At 36.5% G+C, this 16,977-nt stretch overlaps 1 protein-coding gene across 1 annotated transcript in view; it reads left to right on the forward strand.

The window, feature by feature from the left end:
• ME1 (malic enzyme 1, NADP(+)-dependent, cytosolic) overlaps positions 1–16,977 on the forward strand; it is a 215,214-nt gene that overhangs the window by 58,360 nt on the left and 139,877 nt on the right. Inside the window, exons 4-5 of the mRNA XM_006870656.1 lie at positions 12,402–12,477; positions 13,333–13,494. Of these exons, the coding sequence (XP_006870718.1) occupies positions 12,402–12,477; positions 13,333–13,494 (238 nt within the window). The remainder of the gene's footprint in view (positions 1–12,401; positions 12,478–13,332; positions 13,495–16,977) is intronic.

A 16,977-nucleotide genomic window follows, 5' to 3' on the forward strand; every position in this document is an offset into this window, starting at 1 on the left:
GGAAGAGGGAATACGTTTCTCTTTAGTAATATAAGGGGCTTCAGAAAGTTCGTGGAAAAATTCCACTATCTTTTACTTCAGTTTTTCCACTAACTTTTGAAACCTCCTAATATGTACTTGGAGTCCTGATGTGGGGCTGTGGGTTAATGCGCCAGACTGCAAAGCCGTTTGAACTGCAAGGTCGGCAGTTCAAGCTCACCAGCCACTCCTCGGAAACCCTAGACAGGGTCGCTATGGGTTGGAATTGACTCGATGGCACTTAACAACAACAATATGTACTTAGGTGCATGTTGGCTCCTTACAGTAAGCACTGACTGCCAACCACAAGGTCCATGGTTCCAGCCCACCAGCTGCTCCATGGGAGAAAGTGAGACTTTCTGCTCCTGCAAAGATTCAAAGCCTTGGAAACCCTTATACAGAGTCACTATGAGTTGGAACCAACTTGATGGCAGCTAACAACAACAAATATGTACTACATACCATGTTAAAATAGACATGTAAGTTTATATGTAATGTTTTCAATCCCTGAAGACAATTAGAGGCTGAATTTATAAAGATAATTATAATAAACTGCAGTAATAATGAAAAATTAAAATAAAAAATGAGGCACTTGATTTACTTCAGTACCAAGTTACAACTGAACCAAATTGCAACGGAGTTGTTGAAATGGAAGAAGACCCCCTGCCCACATACACATAACACTGTGAATTGGTTATTACCGCACCTGTGTGATAAATGCTAGTATAGGAAGTTTCCTACTACAGGATGCTATGGGATCTTTAGGAGGAGCACCTAATACTAACAGTCTCAAATTTAGGCAAACTCCCCGAAGGAAGGCATCTGAAAGTTCTTTTGTGAATCAAGGTAACATTTTTATATTTAACCTTAATTTTTCCAAAGTCTTATTAATGTAATAATAATACAGCTTAGCCTTTCGAAAGTATATGTCTCATGAGTGATAAATGTCCAAAGATAGTATGTTGTTGTTGTTGTTGTTAAGTGCCATCGAGTCAATCCTGACCCATAGCCACCCTGTGTAGGGTTTCCTAGGAGCAGCTGGTGAGCCTGAACCGCCGACCTTGCAGCTCAAATGGCTTTGCAGTCTGGCGTATTAACCCACAGCGCCACACCAGGACTCCAAAGATAGTATAGCTTTGATTATGTACAGAGATTTAGGAGTTATGATTATTGAGGAAAGTCTAGTTTCAAAAGACCTAGCATTGGCTACCTCCCCTGGAAAATCCTACGGGAAAGTGCCCTAGCTTCAAAGGAATTTGTTTGAGCTGTATTTGACAGTGTACAAAGTGTGTCTGTATGGCTTACATTTTTTCTATGGGTGAAGTTTCTTTTCTGTGAATAGGAAATGAAACAAAAACCTATCCAGGAACAATTCTTATAAACAGCAATTTTTCCTTTTAGGTTAATGTAAGTTCCCACAATTCTCAATGTATGTATGCATGCAGATCTTCTGTCAGTTCTTTTAACATTAGAAAAAAAATAATAAGTCAGTCTAATTAGTTGAATGGTTTGATCAGTTCATTTTGAGTTTAGATAAACTACTCTGGAAGAATACAAATTTCCAAAGCAAAGATCAGCAAAAGGAAAGATTTCTGGATTAAAGCCCAGAGTTAAGTCTCTGGGGTTCACTTCATTAGCAATTTGAAAGGAAGCTCTTACTATCCAACAATGCTGTTTATCACAGAAAGGAGAATGAAGGTCATAGAATAAACTTTGTGCTGTTTATAGCAGCAGCAGGATTAAGAAAAATTTGTTACATTACTGATAGAGATTCCTTAAAGATTTTAGACAAGGGATCATGAACCAGAGTGGATACATTTCATGTAAACAACGAGGAAATTTAAATGGTCTGTGTAAAGTGTTACATGCTTACATAGAATTGAATTCTACTGTATTTCTCCTTTCTTTACTGTTTCTTGTCCTTTGTCTTAGACATGCATCAAAAGCAGTGGCATTACTCTGGTGCAGTTCTATAACTGAATGTCTCTATTATTTCCTCTCTTGGATCCCATTATTACAGTTAGTTTACGTTGGCTCTAGATGTGACTCTCATTCCATAGACATCAAGTAACTGGGGGAATGTTTTTCTTTGCATTTCTTTTAAGTGATAGAATGTATATATTTTCACTTAAAAGAGAGAATAAATACTTCTGACTTCATTAAACTTTTTTGCAATGTCTTGAAGGAAACTTGAGATATCAGCCTAGATGTTGTTGTTGTTGTTGTTGTTGTTAAGTGCCGTCGAGTCGTTTCCAACCCATAGCGACCCTGTACAGGGTTTCCGAGGCTGTAAATCTTTGCGGGAGTAGAAAGCCTCATCTTTCTCCCATGGAGAAGCTGGTAGTTTTGAACTGCTGACCTTAAGGTTCGCAGCCCAATTCGTAACCACTATGCTACCAGAGCTCCTTCTATGAAATAGTAATTATTCTATTCAGCTAGTTTGCTAGCTCAAGCTGGTGGTGCAGTCGGGATACTTAAGCAAATAATTGATACTTAGGCAGTTGCTTTTTTGTGTATGGTGGTGGTGGTGATGTGCCGTGGAGTCGGTTCCAACTCATAGCCATCATAGCCCTCCGGTACAGGGTTTCCAAGCCTGTAAATCTTTACCGGAGCAGAAAGCCTCATCTTTCTCCCTTGGAACAGCTGGTAGTTCGAACTGCTGACCCGAAGCTGTAAATCTTTATGAGAGCAGAACGCCTCATCTTTCTCCCACGGAACAGCTGGTATTTTCGAACTGCTGACCTTAAGGTTCGCAGCCCGATTCTTAACCATTACGCTATCAGAACTGCTTCTCCATGTTTCTCCATTCCCATTTCAGCTGTTTCATAACTCTGTTTTTTTGTTGTGTTTTTTTTTCCCTCACTACATTATCATGATTAAACAATTTTAGTTCTTTTCTATCAGATATTTCTGGCATCTTTTAAGAAGAAGCCTTTTTGCTAAAGGTTTCTTTAAAAACCCTCTTTTACTAAAACAGAGGAGCCTCGGTGGCACTGTAGGATAAGTACTGGACTGCTAACCTCAGTGTTGACAGTTCAAACCCACCAGCCACTCTACAGGGGAGAAATGAAGCTTTTTGCTCCTATAAAGATTTACAACTTGAAAACGCCATACAGTGTGAATCGGAATTGTCTCATTGACAGGTGGCTTGTTTTTTGGGTAGTACTGAAAGGGAGTATAGAAGACACTGTTATTGCCTAAGAAATTATATGCAAGAAGCTAAGGCTGACTTTTTTTCCTTACAACACTAAATTGTATTTGTAAATTTAATTTGTTGTGCTTTTTTTTCCTCGCCATATAACATCTTATAAAAGTAGTAATACAGATTTTGAAAGACCTAGATATCAGCTACTTTATTTCCTTAATTTTCAATATAATAGAAAAACATGAATACATCTTCTGCTGTATTCCCAAATTTATTTGTTTTAATATTTAACAATCTTTATAAAGTACAAGCCTGAATCACTTGCATTTTATCTTACATTTTAGTCGGTATTGAGATTTTTAAAAACAATTCATATACTTTTTGTAGTAATGTTGTGACTATTTAAGACTATGACTTTTGTTCTTTCATTCTTTTCTACTGCAACCTTTTAAGATGTTTCCCTAAAGATTTCCTTTTAGAACATTTAATCATCTTTACTGTTCTTCTAAGAACCTTTACATTTTTTCATAATCATTTAAAATATTGTATCAAAATTAATTTGATTTGAATTATATAGGCCTTGAAATCTTGGTGTGGTGCTGTAAGATAAGCACTGGACTGCTAACCACAAGGTCCGTGGTTCAAAACCACCAGCCATTCTGTGAAAACCCTTTTACAGGGTTGCTGTGAGTTAGAACTAACTCGATGGCACTTAACAACACCAACAAAAACAACAATATAGAGTTTTGATGTAATTTGGTCTCAAATTCTGACCTGAGAAATAGCATGTTCCGTACTCTAATTGTAAAAAACACTGCTTTTGTTGGCTTTCATTTCTTATAGTAGTAACTGTTCTTGCTCTATTCTAATGTGGTTTTTTAAAAATTAATGAAAATATCTTATCTCTGGATATTAAGAATTCAACCCAGTTATTACTGAGCAGATTCAACATTAGGAAATGTTTATCTACTTGCTGAAGCTATAAGTTCTTTATAATTAAAGGTAAGGCCAATATACGCATATTGCCTAAATAATATAGGATAGGGAACTTACATTTTATAAATGACTAAAAAGTGTTGTGTATGTAAAGAGTACTTGCCACTTTAATAAAAAACAGTTGCTATTGAGTTGCTTTTGACTCATGGCAACCTCATTTGTATTAGAGTAGAGCTGTGCTCCATAGCGTGTTCAATGGCTTGTTTTTAGCAAGTACAGTGCCTTTCTTACTGTGTACTAGAACTGCCAACCTTATGGCTAGCAGCTGAGTATATTAACTATTTGTAACAGCCAGGGTCTGTTTCTCCTTCCTAGTCTGTCTTCATCCGGAAGCTCAGTTGAAACCTGTACACTGTGCACGACCCTGCTATTATTTAAAATACCTGTGGCATAGCTTCCGGAATCACAGCTACACACAAACCACCACAGTATGACAAACCGACAGACAAGTGGTGGCTTTCTTTACTAAGTCCTGACATTTAAAACTTTTCTCCCACGGAACAGCTGGTAGTTTCGAACCGCTGACCTTTAGGTTCGCAGCCCGATTCGTAACCACTACGCTACCAGAGCTCCTTTTAGTTTTCTTTAATATTTCTACTCCCATCAACCCAAACCTGCTGATATAACTCAAGTCTCAGTAAAGCATATTTGTGAAAAATACAGTGTCCTGATGTGGCACTGTGGGATAAGCACTGGACTTCTCGCCTCAAAGTCAGTAGTTCAAACCCACCAGCTGCTCTTTGGAAACCCTTCATAGGGTCACTATGAGTCAGAATCAACTAGATGACACTTTAACAATGACAACAATAACTTTATTATTCTCAAAACATAGTAAAATCGGCTTCTATGATTGAAGAATGGATTATTACAGAAAACTTGTCTCTTCCACTGGGCCAAAGGCAGCATTTTGAACCCATTACCAACTAGAAAGAAAGATGTTAGTAAGATTAAGATATCTTTTATGGTCTAGCTGAAATCTGAAGCTTTTCCCCAGTGGCTGCAAATTGCATAAATGAGTGCACTTTTCCCATGTTTTCTTGATAAATTATGCATCTGTTAAATAATACTGAAAAGGGTTTTCTAGAGACTTAGTGCTTTTCTCTTTTTCTGAACAAGCACTAAAATTATTCCAGAAAAAAATATAATCTGGTTACAATAGAAAGTCATTGAATGCTAGAAAGTGAACTCTGTTTTGATATAACATCATTAAGGATTTTTTTTGGAAAACACACAGAAGTAAAACTATTATCTCATCTTTAAATATATTTTCAGAGTAGAGTATATACAATATAAGAGGTTATGAGAAAAGTTTGAACTATGTATGAGAAAAGAATTCACAGTTTAAAGTTCTCAGTTATAGCGTGAAATACATACAAAAATAGTACTTTAATTGGCATGTTTCACATGCTTTTTTATAGAAACAAAAATATTTTGAACAAATTGAACAAGATTATGGGCTAAGAAGTGGTATTTTAAATTCCATTCTTAAAAATATCATTGATACATTTTTTTTCTGTCAAAACTTCCCATTTTATAACAAAACATATATATGTGTATGCCTATGTATACACACACATATATCTTTAATGTTGAAGATTAGTGTTTTTTGGGTTGTTGTTTTTTTTTAATGTTTTATTGGGAATTATGCGATAGTTTACATGGGAGAGCATTAGTCTTACATTCATCCTATCTTATATCGTTTCATTGCCATGGTTACAATCCTCTGCATGCATCATCAACCAACCAAAGGGTATATCCTACAAACATGCCCCCCCTGCACCTCCCCCTCCACCTTTTCCTCTCTGGGCCTAAAGTCCCCAGCTGCTCCATCGCTCCATGGCATGGTCTCTGCCTCCATCTCAGGCATCACTGCTTCTCTGAGTAGGGTCCCACTCTCCGCTCTTCTCCCTTGATGGTCCCACTCCTAGACTGCAAAGTTAATCACTCCCCTCCTTGCTACAAAATGTCTACCTTTACATTTACAACCCTCACAATCAGTCCTGATAACAGTTATTCACTATTACACAAGAGACCTATCTGCATTTCTTTTCATCAGCCCCGCCTAGACATATTGGATACTACTTAGTGGAGATTCTACCTTCCTTCATGCCCTCTGGATCTAGGTGTCCTCTTGAAACCTTGTAAGCCAGTCACTTCTTGCCTTTGTAGTGTGCCCCCCCCCCCCATTTTGGATCACCAATGTCCAAGTTGCCCGTCCCTGTCTACTCTGTGTATGGAGGGGGTGGGAATGGTCCTCGCTGTAAAGATTTGTTCCCTCTTTTGAGCTACTGCATCAAATTGTATCAGATTACTCTTTTTTTCCTCTTCTTTCTTTTTCTAGTTGAGCTCTGATCATCCAGTCATTGTGAAGATTAGTGTTTTATATCTAACTTTATACTAGAAAGTATGAACCACATTTGTGCTGAAACATTTTTGGCCATCTTTTTGGGTTTCAAAAAATGGAAACATTCCAGCAACTATTGCAAATAACTGACTTAAAATGCTTGACTTCAGTGGAAAATAACAAATTCATCATTTGTTGTGCTCGCTCCAAGAATAAGAATTGTTGTCACCCATGAGTCTCTATATAGTGTTAGCTGAAGCTGAACTCAGATCTTTGTATAATGAACCGTGGCATTTACTTGATGCTAATTTTGGAGTCCTTGTGTGGCACTGCAGGATAAAACACTAGATCACAGGTCAGTTTGAGCTGTAAGATCAGCAGTTCAAACCCACTAGCAACTCCTAGGAAACCTTATACAGGTTCTCTATGAGTTGGAACCAACTCAATGGCACTTAACAACAACAGCAACCACATCAATTTTGGTATTATTCACTGTCCCTCATGTTTTTAAAAAATGCTGTTTTCTAAGTTCAGTGTTACTTAGACAACTATGGCTAACAGGATTCTGAGAAATGTTTAATGGTTTGTTGTGAAGAACATCTTCAATAATTCAACAAAATACCTTTTTTAAAATAATCCCAGAGTATGTCATTTTAATGTCACAGCTATTTCTTGAGACCTTACTGACTGCATAGGAACAAGTTGGATATGAAAAGGATCCAAAAAATTATATATAATTTATAAAGAGATTATTATAATTTAGGGGAAACAAAATACATTCATATGGAACATCAAGAAAAATAGAAAAGGGTATAATTTAGTGCCAGCTTTGTAAATTAGTATTCCTTCTGAGCCAATCACCAGTAATCATCCAGTAGCGCTTACTATCATCATTTCGGGTGACTTAATAAGTCAGATTAAAGTCAGTGCTTCTGTCAAGATGTTTTCTGTGCTTTAAAAATATCTGGTTAGAGAAGATTTATTTTTCCAGTACTGAAGTCAGTACATATTATCCGACACATACTATGCATCAGCACACAGCAGTAGGATTGCAGAAGTGAATAAAATAGTCTCTTCCCTTTAAGGAACTTATTACTGTGAATATGTATGTGTACTGGGGCAGTATGTTGGCAGGGAGGAGACAGTCAGTAAATATATAAACACTCTACAAATAAGATAACTTCAGCTGTTTTATAAATAAAAATTTTGGATATTTAAAGGAGCTCTGGTAGCGTAGTGGTTACCAATCGAGCTGCAAACCGGAAGGTCAGCAGTTCGAAACTACCAACTGTTCCACGGGAGAAAGATGAGACTTTCTGCTTCCGTAAAGATTTACAGCCTCGGAAACCCTGTACAGGGTCGCTATGGGTTGGAACAGGCTCCACGACACACAGCAGCAGCAGAAGCAGCATAAATAAAAAATGTTGGTTGGAGGATGCACAAGTCTTTTGAGGAATTTTTAATGAAGGGGAGAGTAATGGGGAAATTGTTGGTGAAAATTGTAAAGAAAGGTTTTATTATTTATTTATTTTTGTTAGTTTTCTATGCCAGTGAGGATGATCTAATAGAGAAAATGATGGTGCAGGCAAGAAATAGGAAAATTGCAGGTGTGAAGCTTTTAAGAAGCTGAAATGGGATAGAATCCAGAACGTAGGTCAAATGATAACTGTAATGGTAGAGAAATATCTTCAATTATAACAGGAAGAAAGGCAGAGAATACGAATTAAGATGAAAATTAATTTGTGGAATTTATGTTAGAAAAATGAGATTGTTTTTACACTACTGCATCTATTCTATTTAGAATTTGAAATTAAGTTATTAACTGAGAGGGAGAGAGATGTGGCAAATGTGAAGAGAAGAAGGTGTAAGTGGTACTTTAATAAGAAGTGAATTTTACCATCATTGCACTGTAATTTTCCTATAATAACATATACCAATACCAACATAAATAGCAGTAAACATTCCAACTACCTAGACTGTGCTCTTGAAGTGCCACCTTCTGGTAAAAGAAACCACAACTTTTTGCAAAAGTGGCTTATTTCAGGTATAGGGCAGAAAATGTACAAGATAAACCTGAAATATTTTGTTATAACAGAGAGCAAAGAAGCTATCAAAGACTACTATAACCCATTGCCGTGAAGTTGATTCTGACTCATAGTGAATCTATAGGGCAGAATAGAATTGCCCCATAGGGTATCCAAGACTCTAATTTTCAAACTGCCCATGGAGCATCTGTTGGAGCCAAATCCCTGACCTTTCGGTTATCAGATGAGCTCTTAACACTGTGCCAATGTCAGAATGGCTCAGTCAGGAAAGGTGAGTCAAAAATCATCTGCACTCTGGTTGAAGAATTTATTTTAATCAACTTTTAGAAAAGACAAATATATCATTTTTAGATGTATTTGTCTTTTCTAAAAGTTTTAGAATATAATCACCTTGATTTTCAATACTCTTTTTCCATTTGTCAGCTAGCTTTCATATTCCCTTGTTAAAACATATTTTAGGCTGAGCTGTGAGCCATGAATGCCCCTCTGTGTATACTTCTTCATCAGAGGTGAATCTTCATCCTTGAAGGTTTGCTTTCAGGGGACCAACTGGGTAAAATCCAATGGAGCAAGACTAGGACTAATAGTGAGGATGCTTTAACAGCTCAAAACGAAATGTTTGCAGAGTGTCAACAGTGTGGGCAGAGGTGTGCAGACATGCACTGTTATGCAAGAATACAAGGCCCTTGGATAGCAGTCCTTGCGTTTAATCTGAAGTTTAGGCTTCAGCTCTTCAGTGAACATCTCACTGTAATGAGCATTATTGATTGTTGAACCTTTTTCCTGATACTTTTCCAATACTGGCCCTTGAGAGTCCCAGAAAACTGTAAGCATCAATTTTTCAGCTGATGGTTGACTTATGAACTTTTTCTTGGTCAGCAATTGAGGATGTTTACTCTCAGGCTCATAGGGATGAATCCATTTCTCATCACCAGTAACGATTTTTTTTAAAAGACACTTTTACCTTCCTTTGAGTATCAGTCCAAAATTTGTTTGCAGATGTTCAAACACTACTATTTATGCTCTTCTGTGAGTTGTTTGGTACCCATCTCACACAAAGTTATTCTGTTGGTTTTTGTAAAGTTTTTATTGTGAATTCAGTGATAGTTTACATGGGAGAAGAGTGGTTTTACACTCAGCCTATCATATTTCATTTCTTTGCAATGATTACAATCTCCTCCATGCATTTCACACAAACCTTTTGAAACCTAAGTCTGTCATGGATTATTTCATGGGCAGAGCCATGGCTGCTTTGCAAATAATTTGTCATTTAATCCATTGTCACTCATCTATTTGATAGAATCATTTCATTTGCACACTATGTTGTCATAAGTGGACAGGCATTTTAATATAACCTTAGCATGAATCATTTCATTTGCACACTCTGTGTTGTCATAAGTGGACAGGTATTTTAATATAACCTTAGCATGAATAATTTTTTACTCATTCTCTTATGTTGTTGTTGTTAAATGCCATCGAGTTGGTTCTGACTCGTAACAACCCTGTGTAGGATTTTTGAGGAGCAGTTGGTGGGTTTGAACCTCTGATCTTTCAGTCCAGTGCTTTATCCTAGTGATGTCAAAAGGATGCAGGTGCCAACTTGAAGAGAACCACTTATAGATGGGACAATTTGAGTATCAGTTAAAAAAAAATAATAATAATAATAACTGATGAATGGAAAAATATAAAATAGGGTTTGACTAATAGTTTGGTGCTGTTGTTAAGTGTCATCTAGTTGGTTCCAACTCATAACAATTCTGTGCAGAGTTTTCAAGGAGCACCTGGTAGATTTGAACTGCCAACCTTGTGACTTGCAATCCAGTGCTGCCCTGTAGCACCACCAGGAGTATAATGATTTAAAAACAAAAACAAAAATGACTAATTGGAAATCTTTGAAGGAATTTGTTGTGTCAGGTCTTTATTTAAAAACTATTAATAGAAAGACTCAAACACTTATCATTTTTCTTAAATTGAACTATATGTCAGGAAACCACATAGTAGATGTGGCAAAGTTTCAAATGGATTAGATATTAAACTCAACAACTACTAACATCACAAAAAGAACTCTCAGATATTACGTATTCTGATAAAGAATATAAGGAGACTTGGAAGTGCAGTTTTTAAGTACATGGCTGCCTTGGAAAGTTGTTTATTAGAACCCACCAGCCACTGCATGGCAGACAGATGGTGGAAATCTGATTCTGTAAAAATTTATAGCCTTAGAAACCATATGGAGCAGTGAGTTGGAATTTGATGCAACAACAATGGAGTTTGCAATAAAAAATATAACACCAGCCCATGAAGTGTTTTGTCTAAAAAAATTCAACACCAATCTGATTAAATCCTTAGATTCAACTAATAATTTTCTAGATAAGCTTGGAGGGCTTCTGGATGGCTGACAAGATTCTTTCTGCTTAAGTGGATATTATGTAGAAGAATGATTGCCTCTTAACTCATTAAACTGTGCATTCGTTTCTCGTGGCTTTCTGTATTTGACTTATGTTAAGCAATTGTTATTGTTAAGTGTTGTCAAGTAGGTTCTAACTCATATTGACTCTGTTTAGGGTTTCCAAAGAGTGGCTGGTGTGTTTGAACTGCCAGCCTTGCAGTTAACAGTCCACTGCTGATCCTACAGCACCCCACCAGGACTTCATATTAAGCAAATACTAAAATAAAATTTTTAATGAGGTGAAGATGTTTACATTTAAAATTTTTAGCATTTTTATTTTTAAAGTTTCTTGCTAGACTTTCATAGAAAGTGTATTGTGTGTGTGTGTGTGTGTGTGTCGAGGGGGTGGGAGATATATAAAGATTTCAGCTGAGAATTTAAACAACATAGTTACCAATAGCACCAAAAACCACAAATCAAAGAATGAAGTAAGCTCCACATGAAAGAATAGCTCCGTATTTACTTCAGATATGTAGGCAACCTAGTGTGGTGCTGTAGGGTAAGCACTGGATTGCTAACTGCAAGGTTGGCAGTTCAAACCCCAACTCATACAGGATTGCTGTGAGTTGCTACAATTCAACCACTCTTTAACAACAGCAATGTATATGTAAGAAGTGAACTATATAATGAAAGTACCTATTTACATATGCTTCACTTTGTTTTTCAAAGATTTTTTGCATTGTTATTGTTGTTACGTGTCCTCCAGTGGGTTCAGACTCATGGTGACACTGCATAGGGTTTCCAAGGAGTGGCTAATAAATTTGAACTGTCGACCTTGTGATTCAAACTGACCTCGCAGTCCAATGTTCTATCCCACAGCACCATACTAGGACTCTACTTTTGCATATATATCTTATTTAATGAAAGACTATCAATGATTATATGAGTGGAATTAATAATGGTATTGGGTTAATGCACCAGATGGCAAAGCCGTTTGAACTGCAAGGTCGGCGGTTCAAGTTCACCAGTCACTCTTCGGAAACCCTGTATAGGGTCGCTATGGGTCAGATCCGACTCGACGGCACTTAACAACAACAACAAACATATAAAAATATAAAAATAGTGAGTGTTTCCTTAATTAAAAATTACTTAAGAATATGAAATGGGAGATAAAGCTCTTCTTTATCATAATTGTCAGTATTCCAAGATGCTTCAAAAAGTTCATGGAAAAATAGAGTTAAAAAATATAAATTTTTTTTCTAGAAACTTTTTGAGGCCCTCTTGTATTGTTTAAAGTAATTTCTCCATTATGTGGATAATGACTATCCTATTTAATTTGCTGAAATATTTTTCACTAGTATTAATAACAATTGAATTAATTTAGAAATAGGTTAATGCTCATTACATTTTTTAATGGTTGATAATCTCTGAAGTAAGTGAAAATTGTTTTTTCTTTTCTCCCAGAGGTCTCTTTATTAGTATCCATGATAAAGGGCACATTGCTTCAATTCTTAATGCCTGGCCAGAAGATGTCATCAAGGTAAGTTATCACATTGTCCCATCCTGGAAATTTTCTTTTTCTCTTGTCTCATAAAACAGTTAAAACATATTGACAATTAGTTGGATGTGAATCTTTTTTGTTTTTTCAATACTCTTTAAGTTATGTATGCATTTACAATTTGAGGACTCTGGCGTGGCGCTGTAGGATCAGCATTACACTGCGAACCACAAAATTGTCAGTTCATCAACTCCTCAGAAGCCCTATCCAGGGTTGCTATGAGTCAAAACTGACTCACTGGCACTTAACAACAACATTCAATTTTAAAATTTTGAAATATATGTATATCAAATTTCTTTCTTCTTTCTGTCCAACCACATTTATGATCACATAAAATCTTTTTCCTTGTAATTTTTAGCCAAACAATTTTTGTTGTTAAATGCCATCAAGTGGGTTTCGACTCATAGTGACCCTGTATAGGGTTTCCAGAAGTGGAGCAATAATACTAGGGAGGTACCCACCACTTAGAATAATCAACCATTTAAGATCAAAAGGACAACATTTACTCAAGGATAAAGTTCAGAAAGGTTAGGAAGAAAGAAGGAATGCAAATGGGAAACGCAGGGAGGAAGTGGGATACATGATGTTACATTGTGGGGATTGCAGTCAATGGCATGAGGAAAATCATGTATGAATGTTGAATGGAAGGAAAACTTGCTCTGTAAACTTTCACCCAATTCACAATAAAAAGTTTTTAAAAAGATTTCTGTAATCAGTTTATCTTTTGTAACTGCTTAATACTTCATTCTATAAGTATGGATTTCAGAAATAAAGATGGAGGAACTACCCAGGTTTATGAAAAATCTCTATATTAATGGGAATTTTATCTTTTTCTAGGCTGTTGTGGTGACTGATGGTGAGCGTATTCTTGGCTTGGGAGACCTGGGCTGCAATGGGATGGGCATCCCTGTGGGTAAATTGGCTCTGTACACAGCTTGTGGAGGGATGAACCCTCAGGAGTGTCTGCCTGTCACTCTGGATGTGGGAACAGAAAATGAGGTAAAAATTCAAGTTTATAATGAGAGCAATTCTGTCCTCAAATCTAATTCCTACCACCCTTTCCCCAGTTTTTCTGGAAAATGTTCCTTTCTCTTATCCTTTACCTTTAATCTTATATCAGCTTTTTCGGTGTCTTATTATTTTTTGATAAGTATTTACACCACTAAATTATGATATTGTTGCTAAGTGTAATCAAGGCAGTTCCATCTCAGAGCAGCCCTGTAAAGGGTTTCTGAGGAGTGGTTGGTGGGTTTGTACTGCCAACCTTGCAGTTTGCTGTCCAGTGTTTATCCTACAGCACTACCTCAGGACTGTAATGTTTTTACTTCAAGATATCATAGTCTCTTTAAAAAAAAAAAAATTATTCTTTTTTTACTATGTAGGGACCAATCCATGTTGTTGTTGTTGTTAGGTGCCATCGAGTCAGTACCGACCCATAACGACCTTATGCACAGCAGAACGAAACACTGCCCGATCCTGGGCCAACCTCACTACTGTTGCCACGCTTGAGTTCAGTGATGCTGCCACTTGGCCAATCCATCTCATTGGGGGTCTTCCTCTTTTTCTCTGACCCTCCACCTTACCCAAACATGATCTATTCTTGATTTAATGTGATTATGTGATTTATGTGATTAGCAGTTTAGCATTTCTTGTTCCTGCACCAAATTTTTATTTATATCAATATATTGTTATTGTTAAGTGCCATTGACTTGCTGCCATAACAACCCAGCATGGGGTTTCTGGTGGGTTTCAACCACCAACCATGAGGTTAGGAATTCAGTGGTTATCCTAAAGTGCCTCACCAGGACCACATCAGTATATTAATAGTGCATATTTTCACTCATTGTTTATTGCATATATTTAAGATTAGTTATGAGTGATGTCAACAACCAAACCAAACCCATTTCTCCTGATTTGATTCTGACTCATACCTACCCCACAGGACAGACCATGGGTTTCCAAAATCTTTACGAAAGCATGCTGTCACATCTTTCTCCCAATGAATGGCTCTTTGGTTCAAATCGATGACCTTTCAGTTAGCAGCCAGGCTGTTGTTTTGTATCACCACGGCTCTTGGTTTTAGGGATTACAGGTGAAACTGTCTCAAAAAGAAATGAAAATAATAGTCTGGCAAGCGAAACAATTTTTTAAAGTTGCTTACAAATTTCAGACCTAAGTCCAAGATAATATATCATCAAATGAGACCTTGATGTTATCTGTTGTTGTTATTAAGTACTGTAGTGTCAGTTCCAATTCATAGTGACCCTTTATAGGGTTCCTAAGGAGTGACTGATGGGTTTGAACTGCTGACCTTGTGGTTAGCAGTTCAGTGCTTATCTTACAGTACGACACCAGGACTCCAAGAACTTGGTACTTTAACTGAAAATACACACTTTTTATCGTTTTAAAAAATTTCCCAATAAATTAACATACCACCACTCATCTGTTAGTTTGTCATAGTGTGGTGGCTTGTGTGTAACTGTGATGCTGAAAGCTATGCCACCTGTATTTTAAATATCAGTGGGGTCCCCATATGGAGATTCCAAACAAAGTGAGATTAGGAAGAAGTGGCGAACACTTCTGAAGGGTTAGCCTTTGAAAACATTAGTAATAGCATTAAACATTATCTGATATAGTGCTGGCAGATAAGCCCCTGAAGTTAGAAGGCACTCAAAATATAACTAGGAGAGAGCTACTTCCTCAAAGTAGAGTTAACCTTAATGGTGTGAATGGAGCAAAGATTTTATGACCTTCATTTGCTAATAGGGTTCACCTCAAAATGAACAGAAATACCTGCAAACATCCATTAAGAATCAGAATGTGGAATGTACAAAGTATGAAACTAGGAAAACTAGAACTCATAAGAATGAAATGGAATGATATCCTCAGCATCAAAGAGCTGAAATGGACATGTAGTGGCCATTCTAGTCAAACAATCATACAGTTTACTATGCCACGGACAACAAATTAAAGAGGAATGGTGTCACATTCATCAACAAAAAAAGAGTATCTCAAGATCTAATTTGAAGTACAATACTGTCTGATGGGATTATCATATATCTATAAGGAAGAACAGTTAATATGACTATGATTCAAATGTATGCACTATCCACTAAAGCCAATATTGATGAAACTGAAGAACTCTACCAACTTCTTCAGTCTGAAGTTGAAGAAACATGCAAACATGGTAATTACTGAAGATTGGAATGCAAAAGTTGAAAACAAAAAAGGAAGGATCTATAGTTGAAAAATATCACCTTGTTGATAGAATTAACCCTGGAGATGGCATGATAGAATTTTGCAAGACAAGTGACTTATTCATTGCAAATACTTTTTGTTTACAACTTAGACAACTATATAAACATGTAACTCACCTAATAAATACACAAGAATCAAATTGCTTATATCTGTGGGAAGAGACAATACAGAAGCTCAAAAATGATGTGCCAAAACAAAGTCAAGACTGTCAAACAGACCATCAAAGGAAAGTTAAGCATGAAACTGAAGAAAAACTTTAAAGTCCACAAGAGTCAAAATATCACCTTGAATATATCTGACCTGAATGTAGAGATCATCTAAACAAGAGATTATTTGCATTAGACACTAATAATCGAAGATCAGAGGAGTTCTGGGACAACATCAAGAGCATCATATATAAAGAAAACAAAATGTCAATAAAAAGACAGGAAAAGAAAGAAAAGACAAACATGATGTCAGAAGAGACTGAAACTTGCTTTCCAGTGTAGACATGCTAAAGCGAATGGAAGAAATGAGGAAGTAAAAGAGCTGAACAGAAAATTTCAAAGGGCAGCTTGAAAAGGCAAAGTCAAATATTTTATTGAAATGTGCAAAGACCTGGAATTACAAAGCCAAAGTGAAAGAACCAATAAACAATATCATGATACATGGTTTCTAAGGATTTCATTTTACTTGGATCTGCAATCAATGCTTACGGAAGTAATAGTCAAGAAATCACATGATAGATCTTATCACAGACATAATTTTACTTCAGGATAGATCTTGAAATGTTTTCTTAGACAACGAATCTGATGCCACTCTTCTTTGATAGTCGTTCCTGACAAAGTACACCATACAATTGTCTGTTTGAAAACGGCCAGTAGCATTCCATTTCAGCTCACTAATGCCTAGGATTCAATCTTTATATATTCTATTTCATTTTTGACAACTTCCAATTTTCTTAGATTCATACTTTGTACATTTTATGTTCTGATTACTAATGGATGTTTGCAGCATTTCTTCTCATTTTGAGTTATGCCTTATCAGTGTTCTAACCTGAGGAGCTCATCTTCTGTAACTATACTGGCCAATGTTCCACTGCTATTTATAAGGTTTGCAGTGGCTAACCATTCAGAAGTATTTTGTCTCTCCTTCCTCCTAGTCTGTTTTAGTGTGGAAGCTCCACTCAAATCTGTGTACCATGGGTGAACCTGCTGCAATTTAAAATTCCAGCATCACAGCAAT

This window comes from Chrysochloris asiatica, unplaced genomic scaffold (assembly GCF_000296735.1).
Source record: "Chrysochloris asiatica unplaced genomic scaffold, ChrAsi1.0 scaffold00146, whole genome shotgun sequence".
Lineage (NCBI taxonomy): Eukaryota > Metazoa > Chordata > Mammalia > Afrosoricida > Chrysochloridae > Chrysochloris > Chrysochloris asiatica.